Source organism: Crassostrea angulata, chromosome 3 (assembly GCF_025612915.1).
Source record: "Crassostrea angulata isolate pt1a10 chromosome 3, ASM2561291v2, whole genome shotgun sequence".
Taxonomy (NCBI): domain Eukaryota; kingdom Metazoa; phylum Mollusca; class Bivalvia; order Ostreida; family Ostreidae; genus Magallana; species Magallana angulata.
Genome location: NC_069113.1, coordinates 7556168 through 7578551, shown reverse-complemented (window position 1 = coordinate 7578551; position 22384 = coordinate 7556168). Strand labels below are relative to the sequence as shown.

The window sequence follows — 22384 nt, the reverse complement described above, 5'->3', positions numbered from 1 at the left end:
TGAGGTCAACAAAGTAACCATTAGGTCTTCCTTACATTTTAGATAATTTATACTTTATTAGCTATTATTTATCAAAGAACAAATCCCATACATTTTAGCATTGTCAGAAAGTTTTAATTACTATTTTTGTCTAAGAATATATTTATTGTAAAGAACTCTTCCTTTTAAGGGGGTTTTCATTCCTCGCTCATATTTGAAGATGTCCACCTCAAAGGAGTTGAATTGCTCAAACACCTTAGTGTAATTTTTAGAAGTAACTTATCGTGGAACCTACACATAAACGAAATGAAACCAAAGGCTTAATATGCAAAATCGGGGCAAATGCACAATGCAAGATCGGGACAAATGCACAAAGTTAAATTTTTATTATATTAGATAGAAATTATAATTGCTTACAAGAAAATGTTCTTCTTTTTAGCTCACCTGAGCTGAAAGCTCAAGTGAGCTTTTCTGATCACCTTTTGTCCGTCGTCCGTCTGTCCGTCCGTCCGTCTATCCGTCCGTCAGTAAACTTTTTACATTTTGAACTTCTTCTCTAAAACCGCTTATCCAATTTCAACCAAATTTGGCACAAAGCATCCTTATGGGAGGGCGAATATAAATTGCAGAAATAAAAGTCCGATATGTATTCAAAGCGGAGAAAACCTTGAAACTGTAGAAAAAGGGGGGTGCATTTTTAAAAATCTTCTTCTCCATAACTACTGATTCCAATTCAACGTAGTTTAGCATAAATTATCCTTATGGGAAGGAAAATATAAATTGCAAAAATTAAGGAATAATTCTGTTTCAAATCTGAGTTATTACGAAAATAATAATAAAGGAAAGGCGTTTTTCAATCAGTTTAATAGCTTCGGGATCGGCATCCGGTAAAATGGGTAGACAACACTTGGCCTGGGCAAAACAAAAGATTGGCAGTTATCAATCTGCCAATCTCATTAAAATTTCAGGATATTTGATGGATCGGTATATTTGTATTTGCTGTAAATATTTCTGCAAAATAATGCGTATTTGGAATTGACGATAGACGATCTGCCCCGGCTTTTATTTTGCCACGGCCCGGGTTTGCATACCCATTTTACCAAGACTCGTATTCCATACTTCTAAAACGAGGTTCTTTGTTTAAAGATGCCATGACATTATACGAAAAAGGGTCGATCTGACTATGATGAATTTGCTTGTTGTGCAACAGTTGGCGAATGAAGGGAAATTTTTGAAACATGTAAAATATATTGGTGCCGATTTTGTGAAGTAAATTGAGGCTTAATATTTTAATGCGTTGACAGTTTTTACACATGACGTTGGTGTTAGCTTGTTCTGATTTTCGTTTCGCTTTCATTATTTAGGCTTTGTAACCTGGGAACTATCGTCTGTATTTCGTGATTTTTACGTATCAAATCAAACAGAGACTTCGGTAAATCAAACAGTTAACTGTTTACCTGCGCAAATTAAGCAAAATCTGATGTATCGAAAGAGTACTGAAATACAATTCATTCTATCGGTAACTCGGCATTATCTTTTGCGTAATGGTAGATTAATTCAATAGCTTTTGTTGAGATGCTCGGCATTTTCTCGAGTTTATTCAGTTTAAATAGAGTTTGATATCGCTGTCGGAAATATGTAGGTATGTACATGTATATATATGATTCATTTCCAAGAAATAAATCGTGTTCTTTATTTGTTATAGTGCATGTTTCTTGTGTTTATACTCTGTCCCAAGATATTTTGGATTCACGTTTGGCTTAATTGTTTGATATTTATAAATACCTCAGGATTCAAATGATGTTCATTCAAAAGTATAAAAAATTTCCAAGATTTCTCAGTCAAAACGCCCCTGTTAGCTTATCAGGTTTCAATACAATGCTAAAAAATGTGATGTCTACGGAGATTTTGCATTGCAGCAAGCCCGGATGATAACGTTGAAATATTGCGCGATGTATTCCGAGTGTATTCCGAATGGAGAAAAGATGTAAACATTCCCCATTGTAAATCTCCGTAAGGAATCTGTTTTCGTTCCTGTGAATTTTTCCGAGTGAAAGATGATAATGTGTCAATGATATTATCTTGGAAAATATCCCTTTCAACTATTTCAATTGCACTTCTTTCACAGGTAAGTGTATTTTTATTAAAAATCGTCCAAATGTGCAGCATAAATATCTTGGGACAGACTTTAATTGTTTACAATTTCTATTTACTAGCCATATTTGAGTGTTAAGCTTCGAACTATAAGCAAGATACAGAGATTTGCTCAAAATTCTATGTTTGTACACAGATCTTAAAAACTAAAGATTAAAAAAGTAAAAAAAAAATGTCAACATTTATTAAGAAAATTTTCAAAGTCTGTTCTTCCAGAAACCAACTTTAACAACTTATTGTATTGTAAACTTAACCTTTTTTCGTCATTATTACTCCTAATGTACATGTGATCCTTGACTGTGTTTGTGTACATTTGTATAAGCTGATTTTGAACCTCAAATACCAGTGAACAGGTCTTGAGTGAATAAAAGAATTGAAAATCTTAGGTCCTTCTTTTTTTTTCTATTTTAAATGCTGAATAGGAAATACCAAGTTAAAAATCTTAAGCTGAATGTAACAAACTCATGTGAACAAAAGATGACTCAAACCTAGGCGAACTGCGAGCTCTGTATCTTGCTTATAATTCTACGATTGACGCTGAAATTTTGGTAGAATATTAGAAATTCTATATGAATAAGAGTATGTTAAATACTTGTACAAACAAAATAATGATATTCTGTATATACCTACTCTCTGGGGCCCCCTCTTTATACAATAAATAATGTGAAATCTGCATCAATTATGATAGTTTTTCAGACACGGGTAAATAAAAACGACATCTTTAAAACAGTTTCCATAGTTCTGACTCATTTCTGTTGCGGGGATAAAGTAATTATCGCTATTCCTAAGAAAATATCACAGCGAAAAATTATCCTGGTTTGTACGCGAAGTAAATAACAGTCATTTAATTGTAATGGAGAAGACAAATAAAATTTTTGAATGTTTTTAATTTGAGGAATTGAGCACATTGAGGTACAATTTTCTTCTTCACATCTATACATGTAGGATTTTAAGAATAAAAAACAATAACTATTATATTTTTTTTAAAAAAATACAATAACTAGTAAGTAGTTGATGAAAAAAAATGTACCTATATGCTTTCATATATTTTGATTGATTTACAAAGTGTGTGGGGGGGGAGGGGGGGGGGGGGCAGAACGAAAATATAGGGAATTGGAAGTTAACAACTTAACAGTGTACTCCTACCAAATGTTTAGTTTTATATCTTGCGTAGGATTTTCTTATTCTGGTAAAAATAGTATTTCATGAAGGTACAACGTCAAAGATTAGGTGTATGCAAAAATAAGTGTAAAATTCGAATACTTTACAATATTTATTTTTTGTTATTCTACCGAGGGACTATACGGCACAATATCTTTTGAACGCCCATTGTTGCTCAGGTGAGCGATGTGGCCCCATGGGCCTCTTGTTTATTAGACCAGCCTTACAATATGCTGATATAATATGGGATAATTTACCAAAATATCTTAGTCTAAAACTAGAAAATAATCAGTGAGAAGCGGCACGAATAGGGCCGGGGTGGGGTGGTAATAGAATGGCTAAATATCAATAAATATTGTTTAAACTAAGGGGATTAATTCCATTAAGAAGAGAAACTCTGCAGTTGATATTCCACATATTGTTGAATTTCAGACTGACTGTTATTCTGATAATGCAACACCTACTGAGTAACTAAATATTGTACTTTTGTCTAGATACTTGATATTTTCAATGTTTATTTCATGTATTATTTTTAAGTTGCGATGATGACTCTTCAAAAGAATGCAAAAATAGCTCAAACTTTAATTGAACCAGGTGTTTAATAATGTCCTCACTTTTGACGAAGTAGCATACTCATGGACAATGCAGATAAATGTTTATCTTCTTCCTTTGGTAAACAGTCAATACAAAAAACATGCACCAATTAACGGTTTTGGTCCCAAATATGGAAAGTGATTTATCAGTTGTTTTATTAGCGTGCAATGACGTTCTAAGACATTGTGAAAACCCACTTAGGAGGTTATTAACCTAATGTTAAAATTGGTGGATTTGAACAAATATATTGATAATGTACCCCCCCCTCCCCCTTTTTCTTTTGTATTTTTGTATCTTCTTCTGTATCTCCCTTTTTCTCTTTTCATTTACTGCTATCATCTATTTATTTATTATTTTTTTTTCAAAAAAACACGGTTTTACACTACACGGCTAATATGTTTTCTTTAGATTAATAAGTTATTACAATATGTAGAATCTTGAAATGTATGAAATATGTCTGAAATATGTGTGTATGTGGATTTATGTGTAAACAAAAAAAAAAAAAAATAAATAAATAAATTGGTGGATTTATCTATGGACTGTCATTGTTGGGCATTGATTGCAAAAAGGAATAAAACTTAACAGTTATTTTACTCTATCAAGCATAATATACTTATATATTTTATTTATTTGCAGCCATGTGCTAGTGAACACGTGTCATGTAGGAGAGTCTTTCTCGCTCTCGGCATTGATTATAAAAAAAAGCTAGTGGGCACTGCCTCTCGGCTGGCAGACGAAGTTAGCAACCTTCTTGTATTATATATGTAGAGGGTCTGATTTTTTAAAAAAATGTTTGTTTAAGGTAATTTTGTGAAATGAATGTATATATTAGATAGAAATGTGTCATGAAAGGATAATTTAATTTAAAAAAATAATAATAAAGTCCCGGGGGTCTATAATCTTGGGGGGGGGGGGGGGGTCGATCCTGTCCTCAAGCACCTGTGGGTTGTAGTACGCACTATTAAAGCAAATTTAAGCTACAATTTTCTAGTGAAATGACTAACAGTACTGTGATTGAAAAACTCATATTTTTGTGAAAAACTTAGGGGCACTGGTTATTGCTGTTCTAGCCTGTACAAATATTGATTTGCTATACACAATTCCTTTACACAGGAATCTTAATAAGATTAATGATATGATTTAAAGATTTAAAGATTTGTTTTATGTCATAAGAAAGCATTAAGTTACACAAAGAAGTATCATATTAGCATGTTTGTCAGCAAAATAAACTTTCGAGATTTATATATAATTGTAGTTTTATTTTAGTTTTAATTAAGACTTTTATTCTCATTATCAAAAGAAAATTCGTTTTGAAGTTTCTAGAAAAATACATGATCATCAGTAAGTTTTATGCAACATACACGCCCTCTATCGATGTTTTATAGGTAAACCTACACAACAAAATCAGCAATGCATTCAACTTATCGCCGTCAATGGCCCTGACCTCGACCGGCAATGCTTTAAAAATTCAATTGAGCATTTTTCCAATGATTACATTATTTTTTTAATCAATTGTTTACATCCCTTTATCACCAGTTTTCGTTTGATGTGCAAAAATCATATCACTTCCGGTCGACACAGGACAGACCAGATTGCCATAAATTACAGGCCTTTAATATTTTTTACATCTTTATCTACACTTGTTATAATTTTTAAAAAACCCAATCAAATTCAAGTGTATTTGATATATATAAGTATTTAAAAATGGAGATGATGATTGCTATTTACTAATGCTTGATCTATAACGAGAATTCACTGTTGACCGCAAGCAAAATAAATTCCGAATTTCCTCTCTATAGTTCACATTATAAATTCCGTAAATCACGGGGTTGACTAGATTATTCAAATACACAGATTTTGTGACAACTTCGAAAGCTGTTTCGTCAAATGTTCCTTCCTTCAATACACCTTTCAGGAGTTCAAATAGTAGGAACGGCAGATAACTCAAGACAAATACAACTGTTATTGTTATAAATAAAACGTTGGATTTCACAGGACTAGCTCGTTCCTTGACAGACAGTTTTCTCTTTCCATCGTTCGTATGTTCCGAAATTGAGCTTTTGGTGCTTTTAGTGGAACTTGCAATGTTGACCTCATAACGCTGTTTTGATGATGATGATAATGTTGATAAATTATGAAATTGCTCATTCGTTAAACTGTTTTCTTGATCATGTGCAGAAAGTTCATTATATTGACTATTATCCAAATGTCCATTATTTTGTGAAACAAATGAATCTTCTAAGTAATTTGCGTCTTCTCTGGTCTTTGATGTCACACTTGCGAAATTGTCTGATTTCACAGATAAACTCTGGGAAGTTTTGCGCCACTTATTACTGGACAATGCGAGGGCTTCGCCAATAATAGAGTGCTTCCATTCATAAATGGCAATAGCGATTTTTATGTACAAAATCCCTAATATTACGAACGTCAAAAGAAATATCACAGCTAAAAGTACATAATATATGATAGGTAACATAGTATCTTTAATTGCATCGTCGTAAGAACAATCTTTTCCAGAAATTCCCGGGAAAATGGTTCGAATCGTTTTCGTTCCGAAAACGAAAAGTGCTGGAATAGATACCACGAGCGAAATCAGAGTCACTAACAGAATAAGGCATCGAGTTTTCCTCTTTGTGTAACTCTTATATGGAGGTCTTGTTATTTGAAGTCTGTCAAAGGCAATTAACACAAGTATTAAACCAGAAGTAATATTAACTGCAAACGCCAAAGTCCGAGATATTTTGCAAATAATTCCTTCTCCGTACAGCATTGGAAAACGTAGATCAAATACCTCGAATGGAATAGTTACACAACAAGAAATTAGGTCGAACACAGCCAGCCAGGTTATAAATATATTCTTGGAGGAGTTGGGACGAAGTCGCCATCCATACACGTAGATGACGAGTCCATTGCCAACCGTTCCCACAATCATGCTGATTAAAAGGAAAATGATGGCTGGCTTATTTTTGGCGTACGCTTTTTCGTTTAAATGCCAAAGTATGTAGGTTTCAGGTAAAACTGCTGGTGTTGTATTGTTCCTCGGCGAAGTTACATCCATCGGTGCATCAGGTGATTCCTGTAGTAAATAGAAACGATAAATAGGAATTGCATGTAATATAAATCTTCACTTTAATTGGTCTGTAAACAAATTTTGTATGTAAAACTACTTGAAGTCCTCTTTCGTATAGGACCAAGAGTAACCATGTCCGATTGCCTATTGATTATGTGTCATTTTGAATTTATATTAAACATTTCCTTGTTTTAAATTCTAAATTTTATTTTCCATTCTTAATACATGTAGCACAAGCACAGTTTATTTCCTATTTTCACACTTTACACACATACATGTATTTGCGAAGATTTTTCTTTTTCAAGAAAATAGATTAAGCTGTGAAGTATAAAAGGTCAACGTTTTGATTATTTTACATTTTTGAAACCTAGAACTAGATTAGATTAATATTTAGTTTTTACTATAATGGACCACTTAAGTATTTCTTTCATTGCTTGAAAATAAAAGTGAACTGTATTAAAGTGTATATATGTAACCTTTTTGTACTTTCATACTTGTACGTTCCACAATGTTAAAACAACTCCGGTTCGTTAACAGCTTTTAGTTAAGACCGAACCCATTGTGCATGTATGAATTAAAAATCTCGGCGTGCATCTTTGATGTATTCTGGCACAGCCAAGTGTGCAAAAAACGATGGAATCTGTCCTCTTTTTAAATTATACTACATACTGAGAAATAAAAATGATGCCAATTTAACTGTTTCAACCAATAAAAGCTTAGTACGTTGCAGAAATAAGCATTTGACATTCATGTACATGGTTGGAACAGTTAAATTGGCACGCCGAGATTTTTAATTCATACATACATAACTAAAAGTTCTTTTTGTTGAAACTGTAAGGGGTAATCCGAGTAGTACTACACCAAATTCTGCAACAATTGAAGTAAAACAAGTGTGAAATATTTGATAAGGTAACGTTTACATCACTGTTAGTAAATAACTGTATGCAGGGTTATTTTCGCCCCGTGTTATTTTTGCCCATACACGCTTGTGTATTAAAGAGAAAACTTGGAACGTTGGAATTCGCCCAGTCTTAAATTCACCCAATGACAACGAGGACGAAAGGGCGAAAATAAAACGGGGGCGAATATTTCCCTGTATACAGTATTTTTATCGGACATGTTTATCAACATTTACGTACAAGGAAATATGTAACTATGCACTTCCGTCTCGGTGGTAAGGGCGATTGTGATATGATCTGATATAAACAATGTATGAAAATAGTTTCTTTAGTGAACAATTTCTATATCAATAAAGTTAACAGGAAAAGAAAGGAATATCTCGGTCAATATTAGATACATGTAGAAGGCGAGAGCAAGGTGCCCTGTTTGTTTAATTTGTTTTATTTTTAACTTTGATATTTTCCGGAGATATGATCGTTGTAGGTCACAATTTGGGACAAGACTAGTAGAATATTTATATATGTTTATAAATATATATTCATATGTAGACCTTTTTGATATACAAATCATCAGTACTGTCATGTTGTAAGTTTTTAAATTTCCTTGGTGGCAGTACCGTAAATACAAACTTAACAGGACTATTATAAGTTTTATATTTACTCCAACCTGGTAAAAAAAGTTGTGTGTTTAGGGTAACCCGACCTAACCTACAAACATGCCCCGAACCTACCATTTTTAGATGTCTGTTTTTATCCGATTGTGAATTTTATATTATTTCTATTAAAAAATCCATTTTTAAATATGACACACACAAACATTCTTAGGATTCATGCAGAAAAAAATATGATAAAATAAAAAAAATCCCTACCTACCTAACTTAATTTTTTCATTAGTGTTACCCTACACACACAATTTTTTTTATATGCCTAAATTTAAGATTGACATCGTGACATACATTCGAAGATAAGTTGTAACAACAGAAGAAGCATGAGCATAACTTGTTAAAAAAGCACTTGATTATTGGGAATAAAAGAAAAGTAGGATTTTTCATTTTATCTGGTATCTTAGACATGTACTTGACTTTGACCCGTGCCTGCACGGGTTGGCATTGCATATGATATCGGACATTTGCAAAATAGATACATCGACACACCGTATTGTTGACATTCACAGAAAAAAGCTTTACGCCTACCATAATGCTATTAATTTCACTGCACTCTGCTTAGTTAGAATAATCTAAGTGTGTCTCGGGACAGTTTTTCAACACAGTTAAAATGCCTCCCATATACCCGTAATGTAGCAAAAATTGCAGAATCGCTCCGAAACGATTTTGGAGAAAATTAATGACGCTGCATTGAAAGAAAAAACGGTAAAATTACTCAAACATTGTAACAAACCATTTTGAGGCTATAAATACCTTACATCTAAAAATTTCATTTATATTCATGAAGAATTCAACACTTTTTCACAAACTTTTTTACTCGCTTCGAATTTACACACCATGTTGACATTCGGAACTCTTCGGAATTTACATAACAAATGAATTGAGTTAAGTTATCTCCCGTATTTCCTTTGATAAACAGATTTAAGACAAATTTTCAATGAAAATTTACACGTATTTGCAATATCGTTTCTGAGTTTATCCTAAATGTGATATTGTGGAAACATAAACTAAAGAGCCTCTTGTGATATAGCGTGAATGTAAAGCGCATGCGCAAAATTGTAAATCCAAAAAATCCAGATGATTTCCGGACTTTTTAAAGGAATTTTTGTTGAATATTAATTAGCGAAGCTTGATTGAGAAAAAATGAAAACAAATTGGTAATCTTCAAGTACCAATGATGTTTAAAATATATAAAACAAAAGACAGTACTCTTCCGATTTCTCGGTATTAAAGCCCAAAAATTCGAGTCTATTTTTTTTAATATAGTAGTATAGATAATGTACATAAAAGTTCTCTAAATGCTATTATTGGTCTGCTATTTGTGCTCTTTGTACGATGCATTCTATGTATAATATTTCTAAATAATTTCGTAACGATCTGAAGAGAATGAAGCACTGATCAAGCAACATCCTCAAATTTTTTAGAAGTTAAAAGGAGACTTGTAAATCCTATTAAAATTTGATCCCAGTAGATCGCTACACTTTGTATCTCTTCTAAAACCAGTGACGTTTCTAATTGTGCGGTCTTGGAGACCTGAAGAGTGAATTATTCTTAAGAGTCACGTAATTAGGTTAGATATTTGGACCGCCCCTCAACGAGTTATTGAGTTTGAGAGGAAGGTGGGTAATGGCGTAGGTGTAAACCCCCTAGAAAAAAAATTCAAGGGAAAACAGTTTAACAGGTTGAAACCAATCGTCCAAAGGGATATAATATCCCGTTTGGGATATAATACCCCAAATGGAGTATAAATTTATAGTACAAAAATTGCAATAATTTTTGTAATAAATATACGTCAAATACAACAACTTTTGGCAAGCAAGTATTTCTGTATACCTATGTTTACTGAGATCGATCCCCAAGAAGTTTTGGATCTACCGAGGGACCAATCTTAAAAAAAAGCAGGGTTGCAGAAAAACTTGTTTACTGAAAGTCGGTACATTTTATGCATTTATATTTCGGATTTACTCATTTTTTGTCAAAATAAAAAATACTGGGATCAAAAGTTCCGAAGTATCAAAACACTTTGAAACAAGAGAGAGAGAGAGAGAGAGAGAGAGAGAGAGAGAGAGAGAGAGAGAGAGAGAGAGAGAGAGAGAGGGTTTGTTATCTTACAATTCATAACATGACAAATAGCATGATAGTATAAGTATAGCTGAAGGCAGGTTTAAAATATTATCGACATATACAGTTATATAATCATATTTAATACTTGTCCCATTTGTGCTGAATTATTTAAACTTGAAAAGGAATAACACAACTCTTATACAAAACCCGAAGGGTCGTCTAAAAGCCAAACATTTGGCGACCTGTACATGGAAAAATGGGAAGGTATCGTCAATGAAATGAAACCAGCCAACCGTGAAAATGCCAAACACACGACAAAAAAGGTACAAAGTAATGAAAGCTGATACTTACCGATTTTTTTTCTTTCAGCTACAGGTCGACATGTGCACGTGTGTGTTTCGCTACAGTTCACTCACTTCCGCTAACATCAGCATACGACATTGTATCAATTAATATCTGGTGTAATGTTAATTAAGAACAGAACACATGGCTCCCAAGTTCGTAGTGTCTTCCCCGATAAAACGCATTCCTTTGAAATGTAAATATACCACAGTGAACTACACAATTTAAATCTCGCCCTTAACAAAGGAACAAGCAGATGATAATCAAAAAAGTTATCAACCTATGCGCGTAGTATACTACAAGTGATCGTTAGATACTGTGACTTTGGACAGTGAATCATGTGATATGTTTATAATCTAAACAAGAATACCTCATCGTGCAATATTCGAGTCTCCTCTCCGAACTCGGAAGAAGGTCCTTCAAATCACAACTTTACGCAAAACTGTGCACATTGATATAAATTTTACAAATTCCTCAAATACATGTTGGCACGGAACGCTTTGCGGTAATCATGTGTCGTCTAAAGCAGACCCAAAGCGCGTTGTAATCACTATTACTGTACTCCACGCTTAAAATCTGTTTCATGTTCATCCACTTGATTTCCTTTTTAAATGAAGTGTGCATTTGTTTCAAATATTAAAATATTTGAAACCATGTTTTAATAGTCTGAGGCAAACTTTTAAAATTGCTATCGTTCAACTATTTAATTTATGTGTGGCCTTGCAGTGCTTAGATATTTGTGAATATCATCTGTAATCGTTCGAATAACTCCTTAGAAACTGCATAGAAACTAGTTACACATGCATAATAAATACCATAACTTGATTTCTCAGACTGTAGTCAAATGCACTTTTATATATATGTATTTACTTTTCGTTACTAACTGCCCCTACCCCTGCTATATTAAAAAATATTTTCCTCTATTCAAAACATCTTTTATATTAATATTAGTGAAATTATTATTATTTTACAAATATATAAAACTAGTATGAACTGAACGGTAATTCTTCACTTTCAAGAATTTGGAGTGAATACACTAGATAAGTAAAATGTAAATATTAAGAAAAAGCGGCGGCAACTAAAATGTGACATCGGGAGGGGAAGATCAAAACAAAATCTGAGTTCGATGGGTGAATGATATTTAAGTCTCACATCATCTGACTCTGGATATAAGCATGTTAAACAACCCGAATCTTCACTCATTTTTTTTCAATTTTCTCCTTGAAATTCTTTTTAAAAAACTTACTCAGTGAACCACAATTTTAAGAATATAATATGTTCGATTCTCTTTTTCCATTTCTCTGAGGAATTCATTTTACTAATTTATTAAAACATGGAATGAATGCGAAGAATAAAATTGTGTTTTTTTTAAACCAAACAATACCACACTTTAAATACATTTGATGCAAAACCTTCACATTAAGAATCATCATTTTTGGTGTTTTTTTTTAAATAAAGATTTTTTAAACATACAATTTAAACGGTGCAATGATAACATTGATGAAAACGGGACCAAAATACTATTTCCTTTTTGCTTAATTTCATCTCTTAAACTTTTACCAATGAGATTGTTCACTTAAGGTAGCTCCATACTCGTAAAATACTCTGAGGAAAGTTGAAAAACCGATCTGATTTCGACTTAATAGACTTAAATGTCATCAATTGTTAGAAAAAATATACATGTCATCACACTTTTTGAGATGCCAGATAAACATAAACTAAAGCATATTTTAGCATTAGAAAAATGTATTTTTGTTTTGTTAAAAGTTAAATCTTGTAGGCAGAAATTTGTTTTTCTTGTTTAATTTTAATGTCAACTTTATCAGAAAACTAAAATTACAAAAATATTTTAAAATTAATCGTTGGAATAAGAAAAACTACAGCATTTAGACATACAACTAAGAGAAAAGTCAGAAAAAGAGTTATTTCCCCTTTGCATAGATAAAATATATAAAAATTTGGAAAGTTAGTATAAAATTTAGTGCGAAAATATCTTGAACCTACCAATAGTTCTAATTACATACATGTGATTATATTCACATAAAATAAATAAAACTATCTTGCACAATTTTTAAAGAATTCAAAGTTTTACAAAAATGTGTGACGTCACAGAACACCGGATCTACTTTAAAATAAACTACAAAACCGGTATTTAGAATGACCCCCCCCTCCTCATCCCGGAATAGTTTTAACACAAGGAACAAACAGAGGAACACAGGAAAACCCAATTTGAAGAAGGATTTCCTTATGAATGGAAGTGCATTTAGCCGCCATATGTACTATTGAATTTAATCATTCCATCTAGAACCAAGACTTATGAACAATCAAATTAATTCTTAAAAGATAAATACAGTTATTGAGAATGAATAAGTGTAATCAAAATCTAAAAATAACATTATACAGTTTTTTCTCGAAAATCTTTATCTATACATGTGTACATCATAATAATACTTAAAAAAAAATCTATTCCTGAGCATGCGCTCTTTGCCTTTCCCCTTCACTCCTCGGCCGAGTGCAGAAGAATGTTAATATGAATAACAAGTTGCTGTCCTTTAAAAAAGGACTACAATACGTGGACCATTTGCATGTGTTTCCAATGAAAACGTGAAATCCTTAAAATTATCAGAGATTCCACCGACTCTAGCCCTCTGCTTTAACCAATAAATTTGTACGTTGTATAACGTATACATATATGTATATACAGCCCTGACTTTTTATCTCAAAATTTAAAGGGTTCATACCTCTAAAATAATTATGATCTATCTATGAATGAAGTTTGCATGTATAGTATCAGGCATTCGGTGAATTCTACTATTTGCGCACACAACGGACTCAATTTGTACAGCAAATTCCAGAAAAATTCAATTATAAGGAATGAACTCAATATCTACCCAAGTTATACTCGTATAACCTGGTAGGGAGCAATTTACGCTTTTTTATAATCCGCTTCGCGAATTATAAAGCGTAAATTGCCCCAACCCAGGTTATACGAGTATAACTTGGGTAGACATTGAGTTCATTTCTTAAATGCATAAATAAAAAGGCACTATTTATTTTATTATACTGAATGTTTCAATTTTAGAGAATTTTTTACTGCTCTTGAAGAAAACTGACGTGAATTCTAAGGCGAACCGTACGCGCATAATTTACGCGCATGTAACAATTCATTGTGTTACCCGTTGCTAAGTGCCTTGCTAACGCTGATGGTAATAGAACGGATTATCAACTGCGTCTAAACCAATCAGATTTCAGTATTTAACATGAAAGTATAATAATGTCAAATGTTATCCTACATCTATAGTCCAATCTTTACTTTGCAAAAGTTGTTTCCCTTTGAGGGGTCAACCCAAAGGTCAAAAGGGAAAAAACAAACTTTTTCCTTCTTAATGCTACCAAACACTTGGGCGTCCTGTGATAAAGTCTCTTTAAATTTAATTTATTCCCTCCTCGATGCGTTGGTTGCCCCACCCTGGGGGGATTAATTAAAATACACAACGGAAACTGAATTCTAAACTACAAAGGGTACTGTGAGAAAATTATGGGTTTTCCCCCAAAGATGGTGGCCAAGGGACGTAACTTTTGTAAAGTATAGATTGGTCTATACGCGCATTTAGTCATAGTAAGATGAATTATTTTGAAATGATTTTAAATATAGAAATTTGATTCGTCATTGATTTAAGGAATGAATTTAATTTCTACCTTTGTTATACAATATAACATAACTTGGGGCAGTTTACGCTTTATAAACCGCAAAGCGGTTTATAAAAAGGCGTAAACTGTTCCAAGTTATGTTATACTCGTATAACATAGGTAGAAATTAAATTTATTCCTTATAATTTAATTTTCTACTATTTAAATCAGATAATAAGGCCCATTTATTAGTTAAAATATGTTAATTTGTACAGAATTTAAACGTAACGTCAAGCGGATTAATACCTGTCGCACGCACGTCGTATTGTGACGTAGGCAAGTTATGTTATACGATATATATGAATTTGTTTAGCCAATCAAATGAGGCTTTACAATCAGAATTAAATTATTGCTTGATAAATTTAGAAATTATGACACCATTTTGGTCTCGAAAAAATTGGTCTCTAAATGGCTGCGAAAAAATTCCTTACATACGGAACAGCTGATTATTTATTTTTATCACACATTGACATCCACTGAATATTTTCTAATCTTTAAAAGAAATAGACCAGCTGTCAATCACCTTTGAACAAACAAGTGGCAACACTGGATGCAACTCGTTTGGTGACGCGAACAAACGACAGACCAATCACCAATGCGCAAAATAATGAAAACATTTCTTTAAATCCGGTTAAAAAATATAACTGCAGTATCGTTTACTTTCTCCTTTATACAATCATATAATTATGACACTTCACGTATTTTTGTGAATTTGAATAACCAGTATTCCTTTTAAACTACATACTTTAGATATCTATTGTTAATTGACTTTTTAATGTTTGGTCGATGTCGTTTTAGCAACACTGAAAACAGCAACCACCCGAACCTACCAAAATATTTTTGCTGTTTCCCTTTAGGTTAGTTTTTAATCGTTGATACAGTGATTTACTTCTTATCATTCGCTTTACGTAAATGATTTAAGAAGTGAGCCGTAAGTATAAACATTAAACTGTTTCCCTTGATCATTCAAGTGTCCTACATGACATGTGGTGATAACAAACCGTGTTCAAAATCAGAAGTCCAAAGGAGAATTATGAAACAGGAGCAGAGCAAAAACGACCTCTATAAATATGAGTTGGCGTTAATTTCAGAGAAAAATAATATGCTTAGAAACATATGCGTACTAGACACCTTCACCGCATTTCCATGTTTAAGATGCCTTGCTGTTTTGGAGCCAACGAATGATCCATTCGACAAGACAAAATAGAGTTATCGCGCTTTTGTTCAATTCACCATGATTTTGATAGGGAATGTAGTATTTGTTTGGAAATATTGTATTTTTTGTGTTTTTCCATCTTATGAATATGTACTAACTAAAGTATTTGTTGAAAATGCATGAAAACCTTTACTCATTCTACGTATAAATTATTACTATGTTTACTGATAAAGTAACTGATGATTTCCTGAAATATCAACGTTTCATACAATTTTGATCGATGAAGAAGCAAGGTAGCCTTATTGTCATTAATATTATTATTATTGTTATGTAGGCATATTGCAATGCTTGTATATATTTAATGAAGAATAATTTAATTTTGGTTATAACGCAGCATTTGATTGGATAAAAAATTAAATGTTAAATTTGTATAACCTGGTTTGCACGTCACAATGCACCAACGTCGAAAACGTACTAATCTGCTTGACGTTGCGTTTGAATGTTAAACAGATTAATCTCATTTATAAAAGTAAAACATACTCAATTCGTACAGTTAAGAACAGAAAATTTAATTATAAGGAATGAAATCAATGTATACCCAAGTTATACTCGTATAACCTGGGTAGGAGCAATTTACGCTTTTTACGCTAAAGCGTAAACTGTCCCAACCCAGGTTATACTCATATAACTTGGGTATACATTGAGTTCATTTCTTAAATAATAGCAACCTTCGAGGACATAGTGGAAACGATGCAGACTAGTTTAGCGGACAAAGATGACACTGGTATGCAAACAAATGTCAATTTTTAAATCTTTGGGGTGAAAATCAGTTTAAATAATTTACAGAACATTGCGTATTTTCTTAAAAAAAAATCTTAAGGCGACATATGATAATTTGTCACATTCTGCATTAGAAAGGCATATTAACCAAATTATTTTTGGCAAGACATTTCTTTGTAAATGTTAACTAAATTATTATTTTAAAAAATTTCAAGATCAACTTGAAAAAGGTTTTCAGTTCAATGCGTCTTATGTTCAATATTTTTCACTAGCTCTATATACATGTAATGAAAAATCTACATAGCTCGTGATTATATTTCTTGTAAAGAAAGTGTTTGCATTATAGATATGATAAAATATATTGAAAGGTTTAATATTACATGTACGTTACTAATTTGATGTAAGTTGATTTTATTCGTTATGAAACCGCGAATATATATATTTTTAGTTAAGAAGAAAAAACTTACACAAATATTAATATCTATATACAGTATACAGTTTCACACACATCAGAATTTTAAAATCTTCACTACATGTCGATTGGAAGATATATGGAAATGGATCAATCTAGAAACAATGAAATTGTTTATCGTTAGAAATTTCAAGACATTTCAACACTTAAATATTGAATATGAGTACTAACATTATGAAGTTTAAGTTTATTTTTTTGAGCAATTGTGATTTTTAATAAAAATAAATAAATAACACACACCACGTAGCTTAGGTTTGTCATGAAAACAATGTTTTTGTAATGTAATGACGGACACCCAAGATCCCTGCTGGGCTTTATTCGTTAGCTTTTCTACAGCGCGCTGACGCAGAAGAGGGGACGTTGTCATTTTATCGACGTCACATCAATGGTGACTTTCCTATTCAATACAGATCAATTCATTTACGGAATAAAAGAAACAATAAAAACAATCCTGAAACAAGTCAAATATTGACAGATTAAGACCGGCGCCTATCAATTCACCCTAGCATCGTTCTGGAAATATCAATTTCAATAGAAGCCGATTTCACTGCCTTTATCAAAAGCGGAAGCTCCACTCCATGACAACTCTACAAGCGTATTATTCCGCCAAAATACGACAGAGTTATGACAGCAATTACTTCAAATCAAGATATGGACTGCTTCTTCGATTTACAATCTGTTTTCTTATTTGAAGAAAAGAAACAAAAAGTAGATATTTACGTTCAACATCTTTATTGTTTGTTAATTCAAGAAATCAATTTACGAATTCATTCGCTTACTGATTTATACTACAAATATTAATATGAATTAAGTTTCATCAATTAGTCAAATTATAAGATCATGTACCTTTGTTTTTTTAGGAAGATTAACTATTCAAGTTAAGAATCTTGAATTTAACATACCAAATTTGTAAACTGAATGTTCGTGATCTAGCTGCAGAACTGAAGCTCTCCGGGAAAAAAAATATTGACAGACCGGTGAGCTACAGGGCCACCCATTGAAAAACGTGCGCTAGTTTTCGACTAATTTACCTTATTTATACGCAAATTCTGTGAAAACAATTAGTACCATTAAATTCTTCATGCAATTTACTACTGATATCGTCTCTTCACTTGCCTCAGATAGTCTTTTAAACACCATAACCAGTCCCGTAAATTTATGTGGTGCACTTTGTTTACATCTATGGCGACTCTCGATCTCGATGTAAATTCAACATGCTTGAATTTCCGAGATCGGTAGCGTGTTGCGGAGAAAGTCTGAGGCAAATAAAGAGGCGATATCAGTAGTTAATTGCATGAAGAATTTAATGGTACTAATTGTTTTCACAGAATTTGTGTATAAATAAGGTAAATTAGTCGAAAACTAGCGCACGTTTTTCTGCGCAATAAATATACAATTTTTTCAATGGGTGGCCCTATAGCTCTCCGGTCTGTCAATATTTTTTTTCCCGGTGTCAGCTTCAGTTCTGCAGCTATTCATGATCTATCTCATCGTTGTCGTAAAATACCGGTATTTGATATAGAAACTAATACAGTTAATGTATGCTACGTAATTGCTTATGTAGTACATGTACTTAGTAGTTTTTATTAAAAGTTTTGTTACATTTTAAAAGAAAAAGCATTCGATATTAATTTTACAATTTTATGTTTAAAAACAGAGAGATTTAAAAAAAAATAATTGAATGTGAGCGAAGACTGATGGACGCATATAGTCGTTATTAAAGAAAAGTATCTTTGATCCAATTTAAATCAACGTGAAAGAATTTCTTTCAAGCTACTCAAATTTCACGGACAGTACATATACCATGGGGAGGATTTGGTCAGCAGATTCAGTATCCATCTTCCTTCCTTTGATGTGCTTGATTCCCTTTTTTCTGGATTCTTAGAGCGATATATCAATACGATATCAGGTAACAGTCGAGGGAACAAAAGTTCAAAATTTCAATTTCTCTACTTTTTTTCGGCCCTGACGTCCAGCCGGTGTAATTCATACTTTGTTGGTATACACAGTGTTTTACAATATGAGAAATAACATCGTCCATTCATTCGGTCATGCCTCTCCCACCTGGTGGTCATTTCAAAGTAATTGAATCTCCGCATCACCCCCTCTGCCAAAGAAAGGGGCATACCCGCCAAATATGTGTGTAAATAAATAAATGTATAGCCGTGAATTGTCCACATAAAGACATCTTGTTCATCCAAATAACCTTTGGTGATTACTGCTTCAAATATTGAAATAAGCCTACAGAAAATCACTTTAACTTTAGGAAAAGGACACTCACATCAAGTTGAACACCTGTGTTGGGGTTTTTATGGGCAAATCCCCGTAACTATTTAAACCCATTCCTACAGCAAACATGCCATATTCTTTAGGAATTTGTCTGAATGGAACTGATACAATGTATACAGTTCAAAAATACAATCAAAGTTCAATGTATCCACCGCAGTGCATGCTGAATAAATTCGGGAAACATAATCTGTAAAAAATACTTTGTGTGCGTACATATATATTTGTATGTATTACAGAATTGTTAAATATACATGTATGAACATTAATTTTGTTGTTTGTGTTTTCCAAGCGGAAACTACATATATATAAACTGTTTGCACAACATTAAAATTCGCTAACTTTAAAATACAGTATCATGTGCTTTACTTGACAAGGTTTTTTTTTTTTTACCGACATCGATATCTACATGTTTATTAGAAATTATTCAAATCGTTGTATAAAACTGTAACAATATACATCCCGTGTGGCTTTTTGATATCGTTAAAAATATTTTTGTTTTTAATTACAGTTCAAAAGAAATCTCAACATGTGAACTTGGTAATTGACATATTTGATTCTAATGTCTCTCAGAGCAGAAAACTGCAAAATACATGTCATCTGGCGTCTTTTTTTAAAAATTCATTTTAATCTTTAGTTACAGTTTCAAACTACGCTTAAAATACGTTCTTGATAATTGACATTTTTTATTCTCATCTCTCCCACAGAAGAAAACAATAAATAAAAGAATCATATTTTTTTCTTTATGAATTAGTTTGATATTAGTTTGTTATTTGAATTTGAAATGATAACTATATCAAGTTCATCTCGATGTACATTAAAATCTTCAGCAAGACAAACATGATGACATTATCTTCAACATTTTATTCCCTTACCCCTCCCTTAAAAAAAAAAACAACCCCAGAAATTGAAATATCATAAAAAATGCCTTCTGTTTATTATCAAAACCACAACCTAAATAGTTGTAAATTTTAAGTTTTAAAAGTTAAAAAAAAATGCAAAGGAGAGGACCTAAATATGGACACATGTAATAACAAACTGTTCATGCACTCGTTACTGTTTTGTGACAATATTATACTTTGTATAGAATAAATCAACTTTAATTATATCATACCAATGACTTCCGTTAATCTGATCTCATACTAGTAATCCTCTGATGGTAACAAGGGTAGGGTAATTATTGACAAAGTAATAACGAAACTGGACCGTTCAGACAATTGGATTGGATGTTAATATTCTTTTGATGTGGGAAATGTTTTCTTGGGATCGGTCTCAGGAATGAGTATTTATCTAGAGCTTACTTCAGCACATCTTGCACATAAAAACGAAACATTGTCAATACTCCTTACAACAAATTCTTGTGAAAAAGATTTAGTTTTTAGGAATGCAAATCTTAGAAAGTCCGCGGATTATACAAAAGGTTCAGCGTTTCCAATCAGGATTAGTCGTGGTAGCATTAAGGCATCTTTTTACCGACTTACAAATATTCTTTTAATGTTTTTGTTCTGCAAATGGAAGTAATTCGACTTTCATCAAATATTTTTGCAAGCCTCCATTATTGTGCGTTTCATTGATTTGGTTGATGTATTTCGAAGCTTTTGTATTAATCAGACAAGAATATATGATTAATTGAATCTTAGACATGTTCGTGATCTTAATGCAAGACGGAAAATTAAGCTGTGATATGCTTTTTAACACTTCATTTACAAGCATTGTAGAGACTTTTATTTCCTATTTGTTTTTACAAAGTGTGTTTTATCTTTTTCTATTGATTTTTTCAATTATATATTCATGTAAAAATACGAATATAAAAATTTGTGCATATGATATTGAATTTTTTCAGCATACGTTAAGGATTACCTTCCGTTTCTACACACCGTGTTCAAGAATGTTTATGTACATTTTCAATGGCAACATGTGTTTGTGGGAATCTGTTAAAGGTAAATGCAAATACAATATGAAAATGTGGGTTTTTCTATACACCTCTTTTCATGTGAACCTCTGAAGTGTATACTTAACTCATCTATAGCCGATTACGGACTTTCATCTAATGCTAGAAAAATAACTATATTATTCACTCTACTAGATTCTAATCTATCAAAAGCATTTGCTTGGTCCTTATATGAAAACAAATGTGATTCTCAACAAATGAAGAGTAAATACCTTTCAGTGGGCACATGCTAGGTACAAATGATCTTCTTAACGTGAAAGGGATCTGCAATTGTCTTCCCGTGTATTTCTCACCTCATTAAACCGAGCACTAATGAGTTTTGAATTTGCGTTTGCTCCGCTTTGCTTTCTTTCAAAGGAATCTGGAAGAACAGCTTATCCACTCGAAAAATCGGACGAAATGAAGACAAATGCCACCGAACATTTATATTTATTTAATGACAGATTTTTATTTGATCTATCCATCAAATTCCGTTCTTGAACTTTCTTTTCTTATCAAATCACACAAATATTTGCTTCATTACAGTAGCATTCAAAATGCCAAAAATTCCCGTGAATATCAATTTAGGCTTTTGCTTCATTTTTGTTTTGTTTTTGTTAATTTTTTTCCCTTCCTTTTAAGGTATACAATATAAAAATATTCAAATTTTGAATCAACTTGAGATATATCCAGTGCAATTTTCAACTCTTATTAAAATTGTGACAATAACTTAAACTACACAAAAAGCAGCATAGCATAAAAATAATTCTTTTTTTTTCTTAAAAGAAATTGTGTAAAGTTTAATAATATAAAATTTTGGTGATGAGCAATCTGTTAATGCCATTTAGAATTCGTGCTAAGATAAATACGAAATAATATTGGAATATTGCTTAAAAAATATTGGAAATGAAGCACTAATATATGATTTTTATTATCAGAAGATTCTTGCAACTAGAACATACATTAAATGATTATTTTTCTTATTTTCAATTTGAATCTTAAAAGTTTGATAAATAAAAAGGTGATATATTCATATATTAATAGATAAAAATAAGCACAATTTAAAAAATTTTGAACGCCATTTGTAAATTCATTTAAAAAAGTTAAAGCATGTGCCCTTTCATGTCTAATGTTGTGTCAAT

General features: G+C 32.1%; 1 protein-coding gene across 2 annotated transcripts; it reads right to left on the bottom strand.

Moving 5' to 3' along the window:
* Nucleotides 1-2747: 2747 nt before the first annotated feature.
* Nucleotides 2748-11446, bottom strand: LOC128178465 (alpha-2Da adrenergic receptor-like). 2 transcript variants are annotated; one of them, XM_052845635.1, is made up of 3 exons: nt 11299-11446; nt 10938-11115; nt 2748-6964 (listed from the first exon to the last, which is right to left on the bottom strand). In XM_052845635.1, exon 3 carries the CDS (start codon nt 6944-6946, stop codon nt 5609-5611), a length of 1338 nt encoding a protein of 445 aa, XP_052701595.1. In that variant the 5' UTR covers nt 6947-6964; nt 10938-11115; nt 11299-11446; the 3' UTR covers nt 2748-5608. The 2 variants fall into 2 exon arrangements, with proteins under 2 accessions (XP_052701595.1, XP_052701594.1); XM_052845634.1 differs by lacking the exon at nt 11299-11446 and having other exon boundaries at nt 10938-11274.
* Nucleotides 11447-22384: the final 10938 nt, after the last annotated feature.